We start from the raw sequence: 23,039 nt of genomic DNA on the forward strand, positions 1-23,039 counted from the left end.
ACAGAAGGAAAGTGTCCCCGTGCAAAGAGCTCTCCCTCAGAGGACATCTGTGCAGGAGCAGACGTTATCAAACCTGCCCGTCAGGTTCCCTTGCCGGTCTACTCATCATGACGGAGCTTAGCTTCACTGTCACAAAAATCTGTTCCAGTCACTAAAACCTAAATTTGCTTTTTTTTTTCTCCAACACTCATTGTTCGCTGCTCTGGATGAGTGTCAGCTGAAACGATCCGGCCTTCTTTTTAACGTTTTTTTTGTACCTGAGCAAATCAGTGCCAGTTGATATTTTTAGCACCTTGCCGCTGAATATATTCTTTGTAAATTAACAAAGCACTCCTACATAAACCCTCCTCTGCACTGTTACACGACAGTAAAGACGAGTGGGATCATTCTGACTAGCCCATCAAATAGTTTCCAGTATATTGTGGACACGTTGTGTTCTCGCTGCCTGGCTGTACACAGCTTCTGTCAATGTTTGTACGAGATTTTTTTTTTAAAAGGTGCTTGGACCAGCACTGGGTTGCAGTGCAGGGTGAGATTATTATTCCTTTCTTCTGGTAATGTGTCCTTCAGTGGGTTGAGTAATTCTGTATTGGTTGGGTGTTTCAAGTTTCAACGCTGCGTGGGTTAGACATCAAGCTTCTACTTACTACTGCGCCCTCGTCTTCATGTGATTTCCTATTCTCATTCACGCTCCTCCGCCACGCGTTCCTCCTCACCCGAGGGAGGGCGCACCAAAAACTCAAACGGCTTTGTTACAAAGAAATGAAAGCGGACGTGCGGACTGCAGGAGGGAGGAAATACTCGCTCTGTTGCTCTGTGGCGCGAACGCTCTTGCTCAGGCATACCAAATGTGGCGTCTGCGAGACACTATTTAACCAGACAATTGCACGGTGGAATACAAATACGTCAAGGTGACTACTCAACCAACTGAAAGAGCAGGGCTAAATAATGATTACATGTTATTCAGAGCAGATACCTGTGCCATACACTTATCCATTGTCCCTTTGCTAAATTACCACACACTCTTCTTGAGTGTTTACGGAAAATTGGAAGGAAATAATAAGTGTGCAGTTATTATCCAAGCTGCGAATTGCCAGCAAGTGTTCCTCTTGTTTGGCTTCCTTTTCACATAAGCTTGATGGGCCTTTATGTTGACGATAAAAAAGACTTCATGCTGTTGGGGAATAATTTGTGTAAAAACATCGAAAAGGTAAAGCAGGACGCGGAGAGTCTTTTTACCCCCCATAGGAGAGATGATTACTGGGTAGAGGGTTGAATCAGGCCGTTCTCTGTGGTGAACTGAGCACCATTGTACGGTAGCCGACAGGTGCAAACGCGCTGCACTTTCAAAATACGATGCAAATAAAAAAACACAAATCTGCCAAGACACGTGCAAATGACGAAAAATATTCAACGAGTTGACAACATGCACTACATTAAGAAAACATTCACCAACAAAACATGTTCAACGTTAACTGAAAGCGCTGCAAGTAAAAAACGCTGCAAGAAGCTCAAACCACACAGATAGGGGGACACTAAAAAGTGACGCACACAACTGGGACCGGAGCGCTTGTTGACGTTTGGGGATTATGAAGTTGGCTTATGGCGCGTTTCCACTACAGCGCGCAGCGCGGTTTAAGAGGGCTGTGACGTCAACGGCCCGTCTTTGGTTGCGTTTCCACTTGGCCTAGTACCGGCCGGCGGGTCCTAATTCACAGTTTTTCTGGCCTCATAAAATCGTGGGCCCAGGGCCAGAGACAACGAGGCTGAGTCGGGCTGAGTATGCTAAACTAGAGAGAGAATCGCTGGCAAGGGGGCTACAACTACAACAAGATGGACATATTTGACCGTGATTTAATTGTAATACACGTTTCAAAATGATGCCGAAGTAACAACATACTGATACCGGTTAGTAAAAACCATGAATTAATGCTTTGTCAAGTCTGCAGACAGACGGCAGGCGAAAAACCTTTTAAAATGCGTGTGTTCTAAATGGAGATTGGCTAAGCTAACGCAGTATATGCCCCGACCGTCCACACTCACAACAACGGCCTATACAGACATAAATAAAGCAGCGACTGTATTCACCATGACACAGGCAGTCTGTGGTTTGTACTTGTTTAACTTTTGTCTAGTTTCTGAACATATATGAGGAGCTCTGAGTGCTAACAGCTAACGGCTGTGTTGTTTTTCTGGGGTCCTCTGAAGATCACGTCACGGCTCCGCCTACACTGCGTTACTATAGATACTGCCCCAGTTCCTAAACTGTAATGGAAATGCGCCATAAAGTGAGCCAGTCCTAACGAGGCCCAGCCATACCGAGCGGGGCCGAGCGAGGCCGTGTAGTGGAAACGCGCCATTACTGTCACTGTCACTGAAAATGTACATGAAATGTGCGTTGTATTGGCTTATTTAAAATTATCGCATGAGTCTTCCGATATTATTGGAGATCTGCTGTTAGCTAGCTACAGTAGCTAACCTAGCTAACCTAGTCATTTCAAATATACTGACAAAACATTTACAATTATGAAATAGACTAACTCTGCCAACAGTGACAGTTGGCCAACTTTATAATCGTGAACCTAAACAAGCTCCGGTCCCAGCTGTGCATCACTTTTTAGTATCCTCTTGTGTTTTGAGCTTCTTGCACCGTATTTTGTCTAGAGTTTTATATTTATATCATTTTTGAACCTAACAAGCGCGTTTGTTACACCGCAAGTGGCATACATATGAAAATGTTTGCTAGTCTTCCTGCAATCCTCCCAAAAGCCGTCCTTGCTCTCCTCGCTGTATTCTGCTGCGTTCATTCTTCTCTGTCGGCAGAGCGGTTAAATGGAAGGAGTGTCTGAAAATATGTCAGGCCACTTATCCTAATAGGAGCTGATGGCTTGCTGTCAAAAAAACTAAACAAAGGATTGTGGGGACTTTAAAAAAAAAAGGCAACAGAGGGGACGATTGACAGATTGAAGCTTTCCAGAAATTTGTATTTTCTTAAAGACGAGGCAATAAAGCAGCTTTTAAAAATAAGAGCCTTGGCGGTGGAGGTGAGGGTGCAGGACGCTGGGGGACGATGCCTGAAAGTAAGACACACAGGCTTGTTCTTTTTTTAAAGACAATGGGGATTTCCTAGAGGAGGATGCTTGCTCTTTTGTATTCCTCTGCAGGAAGGATGGAGGCGCTACATGCTTCTCCCTCTGCAGCTGGGAGTAGCGACACCATTCATTTGTACCATAAAGCAGCTTTTAAATGTTGTGTTCCAGGTTGCAGACGTGTTGTGAACAAAGTCAATGTTTTTACATAATTTGTAAATACAAAGATACATTTAATTATTGCTTTTTGTTAATAAAAGCGCCACATACATTTAAAATGTGCAGCTACTGAGAAAAGAATTTAAAACATAACAAACATGTCTTTTTTTAATCATCATGACGGTGATGAGCTTTGGACAGTTATGTAAGTGTTTTGTATTTGCTTTGTTTTTTTTCTTCTCAATAAATTCATTTGTTTGCACCAGAGACTGTTCTGAGTCGTGACTGCCGCTGAAAAGCAAGGTTTAAAAAAGTAATGACAGACAAGGACTTGTTTGAATAAAAACTTGTATTGATCAAACTGCCATAGAACATTAATGCTGTTGATATCTAAACACTGGCGTTGGAGAGCATTCCAACCTAACTCATGTATCTTCCCCTCTATAGCTGCAACATGCTCGACATGAGAACACTTTTAATAGCAGAGTTAACATTAATAGTTTGTATGATTGCTGATATGAAACATTTCCTGCAGTAGAAAACACAGCGGAAACACTTTTAGTGGCTTTTAAGAAGAAAAATGGAGAACATGACCAAGGCACTGACATACATAACAGAACAATATTTATTTTTTCAAATAAACACAAAAGATGCTGGTTTCCACTATTGACAGATTTCCAAACACAGAAATGGTACTTTATATGACGGTGATGCTTTAGGGTCACATGTGGCTCTTATGTAGCGTTCAAGGTGCATCAGGTCTGTGCGTTTATCTCAGTGTGCACCAAAGAGCGGCTTTCACATCAGCCAATGAAAAAGGTACCAGGAAGCTCCTGTATGAAAAGCCTGTCAATCAGGTCCAATGTTCCCACAGTTTATCAATAGTGCTATTTAGACTCTTAAATGTGGACATTTCACATTCATAAATAGTTTCAAAGTATTTACATTGGCTCAGCGGGTTGCATCTGTTCGTGTTACTTATGGGAAATGGTTTGTCTAAGACTGGCACATGCATCATAACTGCAGTTCATCATGAATGATCTAAAAGCGTCAGCACCAACATGCCCCCAAACACATTCAAAACAATATGGACAACCATACAGATAAGAGCCTGTAACAAAACACACACTACACAGACTGTGTTCTACTGGCAGGCTTTTTGGAACGGGGTGCACATAAACAGACTTTGACACTTTTGGAAGAATTTGAATGGCTAGCATGTTCTTGAACTTCAAAAAAGGGCCATAGCCAGGTTTACTGAGACCAAACCCCCCCGATTCTTTTTTTAATCTGTTGCTAATTGTCATTAAAAAAAAGATAGATAAGATAGATATATATCATAAACCTCAAAGCAGTTGTTATTGACTTACTTTAAAGATGTTCTATAATTAAAGATACATTGAATGAATGCATATGAGTTGGTGTACACTTCCTGTGCTCTAAGTGGGTGTGGCCAACAATTTATATTTTATTTTGCCAACAGACATATTTAGCTAAATCTGTTAGCTTGGGCATTTGCAAAATGTTAATTTTGACACATTTTGACTAACATTTGGACAGATTTAGCAAAAGTTTGTTGCCGAGGCTGACTTTAAATGCTATAGTGCAATTTGAATCGTACAAAGTTGAATTCTTCTTGATCTTTATTCACTTTTCCTGTTGGAGGGAATATATCGGATGTTGGCGGCCATTGGGTTTGGAAGAAACGCCAAAACAATAGAAAAAGCAAACTTAGGTAAGGACTCATTTGCTAGGAATCCTGGGTACGTTACACCTTTTTTTTAAACTAGATCCTGGCTGACCAAAATGCTTATTTGTATTCACTGCAGCAGAAAAAATAGCAACACTAATAATAGTACAAATAAATAAAATAACATGCAATATTTAGGGGAAAAATATCCTTTGTTGAGATCGTTTCAACACAATAAACACAAGAAAAGGGTGTCTACAAACGTTTGGCCATTTTCCCAAGCAGAATTATGATTTCAAGTAGCCATATTTGTTTCGACTTGTTGAGCTGAATTCTGCATATGCACACAAGTTCATGGATTTCCTCTTCCCCTTTTAATTAAGAAAAGCATATGCAGCCAGCGCGCCTCCGAATGAACTACTAATCCCAATATGTATGGAAATTAAGAATTGCGAGAACAAAAATTACATTAGTACACTCTTATTAGGCAAACATAATGGAATCACTCCGCTCTCAAATAAAGCAATCAGACATCTTCTAAATTAAACTTCCAATGTGAAGGCGGGACTCATGGGGGGGGGGGCAAGTAGTGCTGTGCCACACTGATCCTATTGGTATGCATTACATTGAGGCGGCGCGGTTAACGAACAACAACATTTTGAAAAGCCCCACAACAACTGAGTGGGAGTGTGCAAGGGTGTACATTATCAAAGGCAGAGGGTCTTATTAACAAGTGTACAAATATAGGCAGATGTGGAGGGGGGGGGGGGGGAACGTGGGTGTCGCACCTCGTTGTAGCAGGAAGCTCCGACTGGCCACCTCCATAATTACCGACACAACTCAAGCCTTTCAATCACCTCCTCTCCTCCACCTTCTCTTTGGTTCAAAAGAAGAGAAAGGAAAATAGGAAGTGTTTCAGATCATTGTGTATCCGCGCTTTGATACGCTCTCTGCTGCTGTTTAAACATGAGCCTTTTTCCTGCCCACCCCTCTCCCCCCCTGCTCCTCCCCACTTTTCTTTTCCAACCACAAAGCCTCAGTTTGATATGCAAGTGTTGCCCCCCCCCTCTCTCTCTCCATCACAAACTATTTTGGATTGCGGCGGGGAATCAGCGCCGTTGTCAGCCTACTGCAATTTCCTCACCACTTCCATTATTCATGTGTGTTTGTGTGTGTGTGTGTGTGTGTGTGTGTGTGTGTGTGTGTGTGAGAAGAGGGAGTGAAAAAAGGTTGAGGCTGCCGCTGATGAGAATCACAGAGCCGACAGCAAGCACAACAACAACAATGTCAAAAATATCACTTGGTACCAGCTTTGACCTCAGTCTTACAGCAAAAACACTTTTAAGCGGCGGTGCTGACGGTTGCCACCCGGCAGGAATTGAAGCTAACATCGTTATTTCCGGTTTGCGTTCGGGGGTAATTGATAACAGCGTAGACAAAAGTTCAGAGCCAAAACGTGCCAACAAAGTCCCTGCTGAGTGAAGCTAATGGTCGATGTGACTTTCCTCACTGATACACAGCTGAGTGCACACAGGATAGCCTACTATTACCCAGTCCGTTACTGTCAAGAAATGTGTCTCAACAGAAATACTGTGGGGGCAGTTTGCTCAGTTGTCATGGAGAAGAATCTGTTCCATCCCTAGTCCTTTTAGAAGACAGGCGTTGTGATAAGTACAAATTGGCCCATTAGCAACCAAGCTAGCAAGATTTTTGCCAGCTTTTATTTTCCCTCTTCAATAAAACTCAAGTGCATGTGTAATACAGGCAAAAAAAGAACACAAAGTACAAAGAAAGGAAAAAACAACTTCAAGTTACTGGGACGGACTAGCGCTAGCTCGCGTGGCTAGTGTTAGCAGTTAGCTTGCCAGCCACAGTAGTTCACCAACTAGCCTAGAACAAAAATATTTCTTAAAAGGACACACTTTTATTTGCTTTGTCCCTTTTGTTGCTACTGAGACTGCTTACAGACAGACCCATCTCCGTGAACACCGAAACATTTCAGTTAAAAGCTATGAAACAAGCTAGCAAACTGCACATTATATAGGAACTGTTTTGACAAAGTAAGAAATATCTCATCCATATTTTTATTTATAGTTTTAATGTTGACGTTTAACAAAGAGCTCACTGCTTCAGTTTGAAAACTGCGTTAAAATGTAGGACATTAAAACACTGGAAGTGTACAGACACATTTAGATTTCTAATGTCTGCTCTGTATGCAATGTATTACTGATATCAGTCTTTGGCAACTTGCACTTTCCAGAAAAGAGTATTATTGCCATTTAAGAAAACTGAAGCTTGATTATTCTTTTCTTTTCCTCCATCCTTTCTATGGGAAAGAAGGGCTCATGGTTCTGTGGATGTATAAATGATCAAGTTATTTGTGACTTACTTCTAATTTCAATGCTTTAAAAGCAACATTTCATAATAAAAATCAAGATTTGTTTGATGCTTCTGAACCACAAATCTACCCTGTTTGAGAGAAAAACATGATGCTTAAAATGTAAAAGTAGCAATGAGTTGAATATTTGTTCATTTCATGACGATGTGCAGAACTGAAACTTAAATGGAACTGATGATGGAACACTTGTGGTGTTCTGGCCCTGCTCACAGGCCTAATACTTGTTTCTGTGTCTATTCCTCTGCACCATCAGAGATGGGTGGGCAGTGGGAGGACGGGGGTGGGCGGTGGGAGGCAGAACAGCCCAGAGCATGACTCCTTTAGGTGCTTCTACACTCTGCTAACTAAAACAATACAGCCCCGAGCCTGAACCGGCACACTGCTCTAACAGCACAGTTCACAGAGCTATGTGTTCAAAAAATAATGGGCATGATCACAGCTGGGCACAGTGCAGAGGGGAGGCAGAAGAACAGTGAGGACTCAGGGCTTTTATCTCTTCTTCTGCTCCGTCTCTCCCCCTCCGGCCTTTGACCGCCTTTCCTCTCACAGAGCCTGATCCTGCTGCTGAGAGGCGCTGGGCTCTGGTGAGCTCTTGGTGCTTTTCTTGCGTTTCTTCTTGACCCGGTACACATGGAAGGTTTTGTTCTGGAATGTTCTGGTGAACAGAGCGGTGTAAGAGACGGCGTCCGTCTTGACTTCCTCGCAGAATCGAGGATGGGTGGCGGGGACGAGGTCCTGGTCGTTCTCCCCGTCTCCGTCCATGATCTGATGGAACACAGAAGGAGCATGTCAGCACCAACAGCAACAAGAGGTCACTTTATGCTGATGATGCACGGATAACTGTAAATATGACGGCCTCAAACATGCTTTCTTCTATTTTACTTTACAACTGTGTAACTGAAAAACATTTGAATGCTTAAAGCTCCCATGTCATGCTTTTCCGGTTATTACCCGTCCCCTTGTGTGTTATGAAGGTTTTTATGCATGTAAACGGTGTGCAGAGTCAAAACCCTCAAAGTACACCCTGTAGCGAGTAAAACTCTAACACAGAAAATACCTCCCCAAAACGCCTCGTTGGAGATACGTCACTGGCCATTTGAGTCTTCCATTTCGTTCCGGGTACGGCATGATGTCATGCGGTACCCGGAACGAAATGGACCAATCCCGAAGAGCCGTTACGTTACGTCCGCGGAGCCGTTACGTTAAGCCCCCGCTGATTGGTCCAAATTGACCGATCCACGGACTTCCTCACACACACATCTGTGTGCAGGGAGCAGGCAGCTCAGCTGATTTCTCCTCCCTGGCTGCAGGTTGATAACAGACAGTTGGGATCGCGGCAAAATTCTCTCTGCAGACCCATTCTCACAGCGTTTATCAACCTTTTTCTTACTCAATATCAAGCCACACTTATTGTTTTTACTTCGGATGTGACTTTGTGTGTGCTCAGGATGAGTTTGGCTGTGTTTCGCTATGTATCCTAAACAAGGAAGCAACACCTCCACGGAGCTCAGCCCGATTCACAACGTCCCGACCAATCAGAGCACACTGTGCTCACAGGGAGGGTGGGGGCTGGAGCTTTTGGAGCTACAATGAACCGTTAAAGGCAAATAGTGAAATTCAGTGAATACACGTAGTTTACAGAGATGCTGTAGAGAAACCAATGTGAGTTTGGAAAAATGCACAGTATAAATCTATTTTAGTATACCTCAACAATGGAATTATGATCAGTGGAAATGGCCATGACACCTCTCCTTTAATGTTTACCTTCCTCAATTTCAACCTAGGTTTCTAAAATTAAAAATACATTTAAAAAACTGGCCTATAGAATAGGGCTGACGTCCAAAATGCAAGTTAAGCTGCGTTTCACCTCTGTATCTCCAATAAAGACACTCTCTGGCCTAAAAAATAACTACAAAACTGATAATATATAAATACAAATAACAAATACAAAAATAAAATACAACATTTTCACAACCTGAATTTAGATATTTTGTTGGTTTACTAATATCTGTTCTGGACTCCAAAGAAGACATCAATTGTACATCCAACATAGTTAATGACAAAAGACATGACCAAATGAACAGTTGACTGACAATGGCAACCAAGTGCGCAATGTTTCCAAAACGCAATGACAAAATCCCTAACTTTAAATGCTAAGTTCAGTGTCCGTCAGTGTCTACAACAAACGTCGTCACTGCACCACCTTTGAAGGATCTGGTTTAAAAGAAAGAAAGAAAATAAAGGCCAAATCGGAAGAGAAAAAATAAAAGACAGAGACACAAATAAGTACAAAAAGAACAGCATTTTTTCAATAAAGCTGTCAAGATGTCAGATGTAGCGTCTGCTTTGTGATATTTACGCCGTTAAAACAAAAACACAATGGTGTTGTGTTTAATGTGTCTTAGCCAGACATCCAGACTGAAGCCTCTGCTAATCCAAAGAGCCAGCACATGACATCAAAATAAGGAGAGATAGCAACAGCAAGAGAGTGAGAGACAGAGACGCGCAGACAACAAGGGAAACTATTGATCTGTATGGAGGCTGAAAGCTTTCACCCGGTCACAGAAGTTGTGGCACAGTCACAATGAGTCACGGTGTATAAATGCCACCCACGTGTCCGTTGGCCAGGTCCAGCAGGTCCCTCAGTCTGCAGCCTCTCCTGTGCCTGCGCTCGTAGCAGATGCTGTTCTCCAGAACCACGTAGTCCGCCCCCATGGCCTTCATGATGTCATAGACTTCCTCCGGGGAGCGCCGAGCGTACACCTGATACACCTGCACACACACACACACACACACACACACACACACACACACACACACACACACACACACACACACACACACACACACACACACACACACACACACACACACACACACACACACACACACACACACACACACACACACACACACACACACACACACACACACACACACACACACACACACACACACACACACACACACACACACACACACACACACACACACACACACACACACACACGATTTGCTTAGGATTGCTTTTTCTATTCTGAAGATCCTCCTGCGTTATAATTTGGCTCCAATATCTTTGAAAGGAGAATAAACCTCTCTGATGGAACTCAATTACCAGACACATTTATATTCTGAATTATAGTGTTGATGAAAGTCGGTTTAGATTAAATTCTGACAGGTTTACGAAAAATAATAATTGGGGAATTGAAAACAGAATCCGAGGGGGGGAAAAAGCTAAATTGTTAAACACAGCTGAGTGAACTTTCTGAAATCTGTTCATGTTATATTTGTGGCTGATGAAATGAAACTTTTCACCACTTTCACACAGCAACAAAAAACACAAAATAAACAACATAAGAAATGAATTGTTTATAAGGGACAAACTCAGCCCAGTAGCATTTTGTAAATAGGATTTAATTTTAAAGAGGGCTGGAACTTTGAAGTGTCAAAGTCTAGCTGAAAAATGAATGATGAAATCTCTCCCTGTTACTTGCACTTTAAACACCCGTTGCCATGTTTTTCTTAGCCTTCCTGTCTCCGGAACATACTTTCATGTCCAAAATTGCAATGCCTACTTACTAATATTTTAGCAGCCATACCCAAAAACATGTAGAAATATAATAACAGGGATGCAAACTCATCAGGTATGAAAAAGGTTCCGATTCCCCCAAATGCGTCATGATGGCATAGAACAGTTCGTGGTGGCAAATTACTTGGGGGTCCCGGACCTGATGGTATTGTTTTTATGGTCAACACATGTCATGAAAAGGAGCCAAGAAATAACAATACATTTATCAAATATTGTTCCAGAGAGGAAACAAATTACTAACATACTGTACCTTAGTTGTTACAATGTTTGTAATCAGTCCTTCGTGGTTTTGTTACATTTTCATGAGATTTCAGAGTTTTGGATATTACGGTTTTTTGTTTCAAATTCTTAAAATACGGTCAATATTGGAGTAACGCACAGTAATGGAAGTGTATCGGTTGGACATGTTATAACAGACAGGTAAAGATCAAAGGTCAGACAAATCGTTCATTTTACTTAACAACCTAACAAATACACTCTTCGTCATTCTATATGAGCTCTTTAACCTGTTAAGCCCTGAGCCTGTTTTTCAGGTCTCAGGCTCTAAAATGACATTCCCAGAACAAATGACCATATCTTCCCTTCTAAAAGGGTTAAATTAATAATCTTTTTTCTCAAAGTAATGATAAACCTGTGAGTTGGATGTAGAAAAGTCAGAATCAATATAGATGTTTTTTATTTTAAAGAAAATTCAGATTTTAAATAGTAAAAAACTGTAAATTATAGTGTCCGTCCAAAAAATATTTTTTACTTATAGTGAAAACTACCCTTGGATGATGGTAAGGTAGACTAAAAGCTTTAGGAATCCAAAGTACAACATATAATAAGTACCCTGTATCAAGATTGATGCAAAATAAGTGACATTTGACCTTTTTAGAGAGGTTTAGCCAAAAACACTCCACCTCTGAGGTGATTTGGGTGGAAATGTTTTCTTTTCCATATCTCTGGAACCCATTGGTCGATTTTGATGGTTGACACCTCTTTCTGACCGTTAGAGCCATAGAATCGAAGGGGGAGTCCCCCACACACACTCATTGTGAAACAAAAAGGTGGGGGCTTTGCGCATGTAATTTTGCATTAGAGTGAAGCTACACTCTAGCTCTGACATCTAGAAACGGAAAAGCATGGATTATCAGTCTCATTGCTCATGGATTATCAGAAATCATTTCAAAGGAACACAGACACATTGGATTAACCTATGGATTAACTTCAGCAGCGTTTTTATCGTTTTAATGCCATTGAAGACCACTTTGGAGAGACTACAGAGCCAAGGTAAGCTTGTTAGCATTTTTAGCTACCTAGCGCCAAATGTTTTGATGTCTGTTTTTGCTTATAACGTCGCAATTTCGTATAATTCAGTGATAATGAGGGTACCCTTCGATTCTGTGTCACCTCACGATGTGAAACGATGTCATGGATGTGGAGAAAAGATAAATAATAAGGTTTTGTGAGTGATTTTCGGTGCAGTAAGGTGTTAGCATTTTTCGCTCGTTGCTAATTCAGAGGCTCAGTGTTAGCATTGTGGGTTTTCTTTTGAAAAAAAAAAAAAAATGATCAGTTAGATGAGTTTCTTCCCGTTACATGGATATAAAACATTCATAGTTTATTAAATGAACATGCCCTCAGACACTGTTTCCTGCAAGATGTTGCGGCAGTGCCCCGGTACCGGGGTCTCTCGGGCTTAACAGGTTAAGGAAATAATAGCCTTTTTTGATAATGAAACTTATAATGATATGTCTGTGACCTGTTTTAACACAAATCATCTTGAAACTAAGAGCCACAGGCAAGATAGGAAAGTGTTACTGTTTTGGGACACGGACTAATGCTTTGTAAGTTGTTTTTTTCAAGGACATTTAAGACATTTCTGGAGAAAACTCCCTCCCACATTTCATTTGTCAGCGGCTTTAGGAGCCATATTACTGTGGAAAGTGTGTTATAGTACACTTTAAAAAAAATAAACAGTTGCTCCCTAATTTAGAATGAATGCCTGCTGAGTATGTGCATTCATTCCAAAAGTAGAATAATACAAAGGCAACGAGAATAACTGTTCTTTGCTCACTAATGAATTATTTGTAGTGACACAAATTAAGACCAGAAAAATACTGCAATATCATAAAGGTCATTACAGATGTTTGAAAATGCAATTAACAAAGTTTTCCACACACACACACGCACACGCACACACACACACACACACACACACACACACACACACACACACACACACACACACACACACACACACACACACACACACACACACACACACACACACACACACACACACACACACACACACACACACACACCCCAGAAGGTCTTGGCCAGTGTTGTGGATAGTTAATGAGCTCCAGACTCAGCTCAGGCCTTGCCAACGGCTAGGCTTCCCGCTGGGAGGCAAAACATAGGCTTAGCCACCCAAGAGATGACCCAGACATTACCTCCTGCTCATTGTGCACACACACACACACACACACACACACACACACACACACACACACACACACACACACACACACACACACACACACACACACACACACACACACACACACACACACACACACACACACACACACACACACACACACACACACACCACACACACACACACACACACACACACACACACACACACACACACACACACACACACAACAAACGACCAACAGTAGAACTAATTTGCTACAATGTTTTTCATCAATCCTTTGTGGTTGTGTTTACAGCGTGTTCTAGCCTGTTTTTTGTGATCAGTCGTTTTGATTTAAAGTAAAACACAGTTACTGAAGAAGTGTATAGGCTCGACATGTAATGACCTGAAAGTAAAGGTGAAATTGAGCAAAAATATTTGCATTTTGTGCCTCTACAGTGACATGTTTGCATGCTTTAATGTTCAAAAAGTTATTTATTTTTCTCATACTGCCTGGTTTCTGTCTGAAACCAGAGCCCAGTCTGCTCTGATTGGTTAGCTGGCCAGCTCTGTTGTGATTGGTCAACCGCTTAGGGATGTTTCTAAAATGTCCTACCCCTTAACCCAGGGGTGCCCAACGACTGGTCGATCGCGGGGAGATTCCCAGTCGATCGCGAGATGTGTCTAAAAATAGAACAACAATATTCTGTTTTATCGTTAATGTCCTATAACATAATCTTCCTGTGCCAGAATAATGCACTTGAACGCATCAAAGCTTTGTGATTGGCGTGACCCCATGTGTCGGGGCGTGGCTGGTGGGCAGTGGGCACTAGTTAGCTGACGTTGTCCGTGTCAACAGGAGTGACAGTCCGCACACACACAAGACCGCAATTATGGAAGCAAAAAAGCCCAAAATATATCATTTTCACTCCGAGTGGGAGGATGATTATTTTTTTGTTTATTCCAATTTAAAGTCCATCTGTCTCTCATCTGCAATGCGAGCGTGGCTTTACCGAAGAAGAGTCATTTAGAGCGGCATTTCAAAACGGTACACAAACGCTACGAGACGGAATTCCCTCCTAATTCTGCCCTACGCTCTTCTGTTCGTTGCGTGCATATGTAACAGAGTTAAACATGTGAATACATAATTATAAGTTTGTGAATGTTTAATTCATAATAAGTTGTGAGATTGTTTCATTTAATATTTTAAGTTTTGTTTCCCGTGGGAACACCTTCCCGTTGCACGTCTTTGTTTACTTCCGGTATGTATTTTCCACCCTCCGCAGACCGGCCATCTGTAGAATCTGGAGAATCACAGAATGGCCGGTCGTCAAGGGCCGGCTCGATTCGCTGACGGCCGTCACCGCCCTTCATTTTTTATGTTTTTAAATGGCATCATTGAAGTTGCACCGACAGAGGTCCGCCATTTCCCAGTTGACAGTGCGCTAGTATCCCCCCCACCCTTTGACAATTCACTAACCCCCCCCTCTATTTGGACTGGTAGATCTCGGCAGACTGGCAACTTTAGAAGTAGCTCTTGGTTCAAAAAAGGTTGGGCACCCCTGCCTTAGCCTATTACGTCCAATGTGTAGGATCACTATCCAATAGAGTGTTACATAGTGATGTCACTTTGTTACGGAAGTAAACAAAGGAGTCCAATGGAGGCATTTCAGGCATGGGGGGAGTGTGTGGGAGAGAAACTCCCTCTGAAAGGAAACTTTGGGATGTTAGCCTTGCAGTCCATTGACATGCACAAAAACTCATACTACAGGAAAGGGAAAACCCAGAAAAGCATAATAGAGCCTCTTACGAAAATATGTATAACATGTGAAATAAACAGAACCAAATGGATAAATTGTATTTACTCAGCTTGGTTTGAAATGCGTTTTCCTCCATTAATGACGGTAAAAACCATTTGCACCCACATTCATAGAAAAAATTCAACAATGCTCTCTTACAGCATTTCCCACCAACATTACTAAAATGCACTCAAGTGGGTCTCACCATTCAGCTCTCCTCTACTGGTGCGCAGCATTCTCTCTCTCCATTTTCCCTACGTTAGTACTCAGTCAGACTTAATGGATGCACATTGTACTCAGAGCTTCTTATGATCCGATATGCATTCACACAATCACTGCAGGTCACTGGCCCCCATCTACAGACACGTCCTATGTCTCTCACGCAAGACACTAACGGAGCTGAGTGAGATGGATGAGCTGCAGCCTGGCTTCAGCTGCAGTGGCACCATAAAGATTCCTCTGTGAAGGAGAGAGACTGCCATTAGAGCAACAGCAAGTTCTGTAAAAGGGAGACGATTCAGACTTTGACTTCAGGACTAAAATAATATCTTACATTTTGCATGTTTCTACAATAAAATGGCAACAAATAATGTTTAACTACAAAGGGGGAAACTGTACAAGTGCCTCGAACCTGCATTCCTTCTGATGGCCAGTAGGGGGAAACTTCCCTGGTTGCAAAAAGGATTCCAATTGTCTAGAAGTCTATGAGGAAATTACTTACAAGCCAAAAACAAAGTGAAAGAAAAGTAATTTAATATTCTTGACTTTTCAACTGAGTAAGCAATATCGGCACACGTTATCATTCTGAATATATTATGCTAATGTTCAGTCCCATTTGCATATTGTGTGCTTTTACTGTGACTTGTTTTCATGCTTAAATGTTAAAAAACTCTTTATTTTTCTCATACTGCCTCTTTTCACCCTCTGTCTGAAACCAGAGCCCAGTCTGCTCTGATTGGTTAGCTGGCTCTGTTGTTATTGGTCAACCGCTTAGAGATGTGTTGGAAAAGTCCCACTTCTTGGCCTATTCAAATGACAGATGCACATTGCTAACCAAGCAGGTGCTAGCTTTAGCTAGTTACTTAGTGTTTGCTATGCCAAAGGTACCTGCCCTGTCAGGGCTCACTCTCCTCCCTGTAACCCACATTAGTTCACCAATTCTAGATAGTGATGGCAAAAAAGTCCAAACCTAAACCATAGTCCACAAACCAATGTATGACATCACTTCGTCATATAGATTCGTTCCTATATATACAATGGCAGAGGGGCTTTCATTTGGTTTCCCTGTACGTGCAACTAATATGATTCAATATACAGTAAGTCTGACTTCAGTTCACAGTTTCAGAATTTTGTTTCAAGATTTGAATTATGAATGCTCAGATGAATAAATAAATCAGCTTGTTTTACTGAACTGAAGAATACTAATGTTCTTGTTAGTATAAATAACAAATGTTTCATGACATACACAGACCTTAGCTGGCACCAAAGCACAACTTTAAAAACATAAGAAAGAAAGGAAAGTGGCAAGTGTTGCTGTTCAATTGCATTTTGCAGCACAAAGTGATATTTAGAGGCAGAATAGTTGCAACAAAGTCAATAGAAATACAAGAACCGAGACAAAGTGGAAAATTCGCTCTGGGCATCTCACATTTAGGGGGAGACGCAGTACATCTGCTTGAGCTGAAAATGTTTCAACTTGAATGAAAATGTGTGTTTGTTCCAAGTTTCTCTGACACCATGAATATAGACAGAAGCAGAAAGAAGAGTGTCTGGAGAAAATAAGTGGATATCATGGCAACTTTGGCAGTCAGAGCTGTCACACATCAGTTGTCCATTGAATGCTTGAGGACACAAGATTGCAGCCAAAACACAAAAACACCACTCCGGTGGCAAAATGAGCCAAAAACCAAAATCCCTACAGCACTTTCATACTATTCTACCATTGCCAACAATGTAATACATAACGATCCAGATTTGGGTTCAAAAGTCGACTGTCACGTTCCTGTTTCAATTAATATCATGTCATTTTTAACTTGAAACTCACTTTGCCTGTCTTTAAACACAAAGATCTAAAGGCTGCAACAGCTGAAGCTTCCTTCAAATAAGTACTTCAATCATAAATACATATTATTATTCTTGCAGGCTGAAATCCAAACTTAAGTAAGACTGGCAAAGGGACACGTGATTAGAACTTGGAAAACATTTATTTTTATTTTCAGGTTGCCTTAAAGGTCCCATGTCGTGTTATGAAGGTTTTTATGCATGTAAACGGTCTGCAGAGTCACAAACCCTCAAAGTACACCCTGTAGCGCAGGGGTCACCAACCTTTTTTAGGATGAGAGCCACTTTCAAAAAATAAAACAAGTCGGGGGCTACTTTTATTCCTCTTTTTTTGTTTTTTGCAGTGTATATATTTAGCACATTTTAACATTATTATATGCTTACCTTTAACCTTTGTGTGCTGTTTGGGTCTGTGGGACCCGTTGCAGTGTTTACTAAAATGAAATGTATGCAATCTAATTAATTTGACCCGCTTTATTTGGGGGTGGACCTCACATCCTCTAGCGCAGGGGTTCCCAACCTTTTTTCCCAAGAGCCCCCCCAAATGACTCCTGTTGGAAGTTGCGCCCCCCCCCCCACACAAGGGGGGGGGGGGGGGGTAATTAAAGTTTATGCTACAACTACTGTCACAAACTGGATGAATGTGAAGTATTTTGTTAAAGGAGGATGAAAGCGTAATTAAGGAGCACTATTGGAGTGACTTTGATGGCTATTGGACTCAGGATTAATTAATTTGGATTCCCACTGTATGAAGAAATTCAAGGACGGCGCAAGTGGAAACAATTCACAAAGGGATTAAACTGTTTAAAACACATGCTCAAAGTAAGCCGGAGTTTGCCGATGTGTTTATGTGGATTCAAAAGTCGTAAATAATCTACAAAATGGAGGAGACCGATCTGATCGGAGCAACTGTGACAAATAATCCAACTGAAACCGGCATGGACAATGACTATGTTTTAAAAATGCGCTTATCCAGAAAAGCCTGGTTTGGACACTTTACGGGCAGAAGAAACATTTCTATTAAAGAAAGAATTATACGTTTCTGTCTTTTTATGCATATAATAGCTACTAACTTTGCATTCAAATTAATTTATCAATTATTTTTTATATTTTATTGTAATGTAGAGACAAGACTTTTAGTGACAATCATGTATTGCGTTACAATTATATGTAAAAAAAAAAGAAAAAAAAAAAAAAAGAAAGTCTAAATATGATATTTGGCGCGCCCCCCAGGTTGGGAACCACTGCTCTAGGGGGGTCCGGGGGCATGCAACCCCGGGAAGATTTGTTTTTAAATGTTGAAGTGAAATGCATCAATCTGGTGCACTTTGAGCACAACATGAATTGATGGATACAGCTCTCAACACTCAGATGAAAGGGAGCTGTATACTTTTCAATAATCCAAACATCTTTAGAATATGATCACAACCAATAACAAATCATTTAAACTTGTTTATTCTTATCTTATGTTACCTAGTTAGCATTCTTTCTTTTATTTATGCATATTTTACTAATCACTCCCCTTTTAAACTGTTTTATTTTTACTTAGAAATGACCATGACATGGGACCTTTAAAGGAAATGTCCCCAGAGTTAAAGGGGACCTATCATGCAAGATGCACTTTTGTACGTCTTTTATACATGAATATGTGTCCCCGGTGTTCCAGGGAACTCACCAAGTGTCAGAAAACACAACCCTCTCTATTTTCCTCCATACCCAAATCTCTAAAAAAAAAGGGGCTGCAACGGATCTGATAAAAACTGATCCAGATTTGAACACTGTCCTGACGTCAGGACGGTGGCGCTACGGCTATTGGGCCAACTCTCCACCTATCAGGGGAATGTGGGGTTGGGCCACGGTCGGCCATTGCCGCTCGAAAGCGCTGGAGACGCTGTAGTACATATGCCAGGCCTGTAAGTGGCGCTGTAGTCTGCCACAAAAGCAGCGAAGAAGACTTCGCACGCATGGTTGCCATGGTTACCCTTCTGTTTATTCTCCGCTGTGGCTTTTTTTCTCCCTCCCCGAGGCAAGCGTTTGCTCCTGCTGCTTTAATTCAATGCAATCCCTCCCCGTTGAGGCAAGCACTGTAATTCTCTCTGGTTAGTCCACCAGCAGATGACAAACACCCACCTCTCCGCCTCTTCCAAGGAACGAGGGGACCGTGCGGCAGAGTTTCAGTTAGGTTTTCTTTCGCCGGTCAAGATATCCGTTAAAAGTTTAAATCTTCCGGACAAAATTAGAAAAGTGCCGGTCAAAGGTCTTCTTTGTTATTTATTGAGCTTTAAAACAAATGAATAACGACTCTATATAATAATATAATAAAACACGGAGGACGGAGATCTATTTTCTCCCCCTCTTCTGACTTGATCAGAGCACGCTCCCCTCTCCTGCAGGGGGGCGTGGTCAGCTGCAGCTCACAGAATCAGCCCCCTGCAAAAACAGGGCTGGAGAACAGCAAATAGAGCGAAATGAGGCATGGCTAAAATGCATGATCTGTTTGGTATTTTGAAAACAGAAACGTATAAATATACCTTATATAGGTATGGTCCTACAATATATCATTTAAATATAGCATGATAGGTACACTTTAACTTCATTTCGATCACAGATGTTCTGCCTCGGTTAAAGGTGAGGAAATAAACATGCACCTGCTTTCTTTGGTCAGGGTGCCATGAAATGTAAAATTATTATCTTATTAGATAGTCAAGTAGTAACTAGTTTTTCTCCGTGTTGGCCTTGTCTCTACAGTCAGAATAAAAAATCCTGCAAAATATCTCTTACCTACTCAAGGAGCCCAGTTTCAGCACCAGCAAAGTGGTTCAATAAAGTACTCAGTCGGACAATGCAATAATCAAAGTGTACAAGCCTCTTACCTACCTTTACTTTCTCTTTACTCATCTGCAATGGATCAGAAGATGGAAACATTTACACACTACTTCAGTTATACCCTAGTATAGGTGGGTTTGTTATGGGAAAACAAGCTAAAAATAGACACAAGTAGGCCTTTCAGGATTGGGCAATTGGACGATTATACGGGCCATCAGGTGTTAAGTGTTTGTCCCAGAATTGAATACTTGTTGTAGCCATTTCTACCTGGGTTAGTGGGATTTTTGTCCAGTGAGGAAGGGGCTTTTTACTGTTGGATACACAACTCTGCCATTACATGTGAACACAACTAAAGTACAAAAGATACATGATTACATTGGCATTTTTGAGTGACATTGTTTGGCAGACAGAGTAATAACCATCCATGTACTTCAATGTTGAAATGTTCCATTTATTGTGTTTGTGCTATCTTGCACCCCCTGTTAGTTTGTGTATGTTTGACAGTATGGAGCAGCCTACAGTACCTGTTTGGTCCTCTCCCGCAGGTCTTTATCTTCATAATGGGGGTGGTTGGTGAGAACTCTGCCTGTGCACAGCTTGATGCCAGCCAGAAGCTGCATGCTGCCGGCAAATACAGCCCGCTTAGGGGTCTTTGTGCTGGGGAAAACAGAGAGAAGGACACATCATTCACCGCTGTAAATATATAGATAAAACATACCATGGCAACTGTTTGACTCACCAGAGTATGTTTAAAACAAGAGATGAGTGATAAAAAAGAAAATATAGCAGAAAGATGTTTTGCAGTTTGAAGGAGATTAAAAAGTTTGGAGGGTATTCAGAGGAACATGCAGTCATCAAAAAGTTTGATTGAATTTGACTTTCATTTATTTTTTTCTAGCTTCGTTATTCAGTCCACATTCCTTTGCTTTTCTGCATTATCCCCAATAATTGGGACATATTGATGGTATTTAAACGGTTTTTTTCTCAAATGTGTCTTCAAGGACAGAAAGTGGTTAGATAGCGGCCAAAAAAAAAAAACTTTAAATCTCAAAGAGATTACAAAAGCTGTCAGTTTACGCTGGTTAAGAACAAACCATGGAGAAACCATGTGAGGCTTTAGGATTTTAGCAAGTTATACGAGAGGGGTGTGTGTGTGTGTGTGTGTGTGTGTGTGTGTGTGTGTGTGTGTGTGTGTGTGTGTGTGTGTGTGTGTGTGTGTGTGTGTGTGTGTGTGTGTGTGTGTGTGTGTGTGTGTGTGTGTGTGTGCTTGTTTATTTGCATGCATTACCAAACTTAACCTTTTTATGCAGTGAGGCAAACTCAAAAAGGGTAAGAAGGGGATAAGGATTAGGAGGAGCTCCCCTGGGATGATACAAAATAAATAATTAGCAGGGGAATGATATCGACATTAGGTTGGGTCATTACATATTGTTCGATTGAATAAAGACTGTATAATTTGTTGCGTGATAAAAAACAAATGATATTGTGATGATAGTAAGAAAGCTGAATTGCTATTGGCTCAACAGTGGAGTTAGTTCTCGAAAGGTAAGTGACAGAACTTGGGTCCAACAGAAAGCGTCTTAGACCCCATTTACACGCAAACGCAAATGCATACGAAACGCAAACGAACCGAATATGATATCAAAAGTCTTCCGTTCACACGAGACCGCAAGGGAGCGCTGGAGACGCTGTAGTACATATGCCGGGCCTGTAAGTGACGCTGTACTTTTGCTACAAAATACACCAAAAGCAGCGAAGAAGACCCCCGAGCATGGTTGCCATGGTTGCCCTTCTGTTTATGCCCCGCGGTGGATTTAGCAACATGTAGTTCATGTAATTCTCCATGTCCACTTGTTGCTGATGGTTGTGGTAGAGGAGCTGTAGATTTTGCACTAACATCTGTAGCATGGTCAGTAGCAGTAGCAGTAGCTACTGACAGTAGCTACTGACCATGCTACAGCAGTGAGCAGCAGAGGTGGCGAGAGGTGGGGCTATGGCTTCATCGTTATCAGGAAATGATCGTATAGGGCGTACACACGGAGCCGTTTGGCCCCCCAGAGCGTTCCGTTTGCAGTTATATCCACCTTGGGACCCGTTATCGTTTGCGGGGTCCGTTTCCGCGTTTCCGTTACGGCCTCGTGTGAACGAATACGAAAGAGAAAAGTAGCGGATACAACCGTTTGCGTTCTCGTGTAAACAGCACCTTAAGCTCCCTACACACCAAGCCGATTTTCGGCGTCGATAGATGTCGGGCCGTCGATGAGCGTTGTGTCGCCATGGATGTATAATAAGAACTGGATACGGCGTGGGAGGCGGGGTCTCGTTCTTTCCTATGAGAGCTGCTCATTGGCGCATGAGGACAAAATGGCCCAACTTTTGAGAGCGAAACGTCAGATTATCCGTCGGCTGTCAGAGCAGAAGTGCCCGTATGTGCGCTCATACAGCATGCACAGTTGAGTTGCCCCTTATGCCCCCCGAGCTCCCACTCTCAGATGCGCGTTCATAATGCCGAGGAAAATAACTCTCAGAATAACGTTATTAGCACATTTTACAACTTGAGGACCTACTTTTTTTAATAAGGTCTATACAAATGTTCATACTGGGTAGTTTATTTGGTTCAAAAAATATCATCCAACGATTTACAGACCACTCTTTCCCAATGTTAGTCAATGGGAAAAAGTATTTCCGGGCCCAGTGACGTCACGGACTGATACGGAAGTTGCAGTACCGCCGTTTGGACACAACGAATATTTTCCTCAGAGTCCGGCGCACTTCCTGGGGGCTTGCGTGTCGCCCTACTCAGATTGGTGTGTACTGCACCGTCGTGTCTTTTCGGCCGTGCCGACACCTTCCGCCCATACTTGCCAACCCTCCCGATTTTCGCGGGAGACTCCCGATTTCATTGCCCTTTCCCGGTTTCCTCCCGGGGTCATATTTCTCCCGCATTTCTCCCGATTTCTGACAAAATCAGATTTACTCACAACTGTTTCCACTCGGACTTTAATACAGCTACACCAT

At 41.9% G+C, this 23,039-nt stretch overlaps 1 protein-coding gene across 1 annotated transcript in view; it reads right to left on the minus strand.

The window, feature by feature from the left end:
* Window positions 1–3,579: 3,579 nt before the first annotated feature.
* The window catches only part of LOC117472064 (probable C-mannosyltransferase DPY19L3), a 74,222-nt gene continuing 54,762 nt past the window's right edge, over window positions 3,580–23,039 (minus strand). Inside the window, 3 exon segments of the mRNA XM_034117221.1 lie at window positions 3,580–8,101; window positions 9,950–10,108; window positions 20,546–20,678. Coding sequence (XP_033973112.1) covers window positions 7,880–8,101; window positions 9,950–10,108; window positions 20,546–20,678 — 514 coding nt within the window. The 3' untranslated portion in view covers window positions 3,580–7,879.

Source organism: Trematomus bernacchii, unplaced genomic scaffold, assembly GCF_902827165.1.
Source record: "Trematomus bernacchii unplaced genomic scaffold, fTreBer1.1, whole genome shotgun sequence".
NCBI classification, from domain to species: Eukaryota; Metazoa; Chordata; class Actinopteri; order Perciformes; family Nototheniidae; genus Trematomus; species Trematomus bernacchii.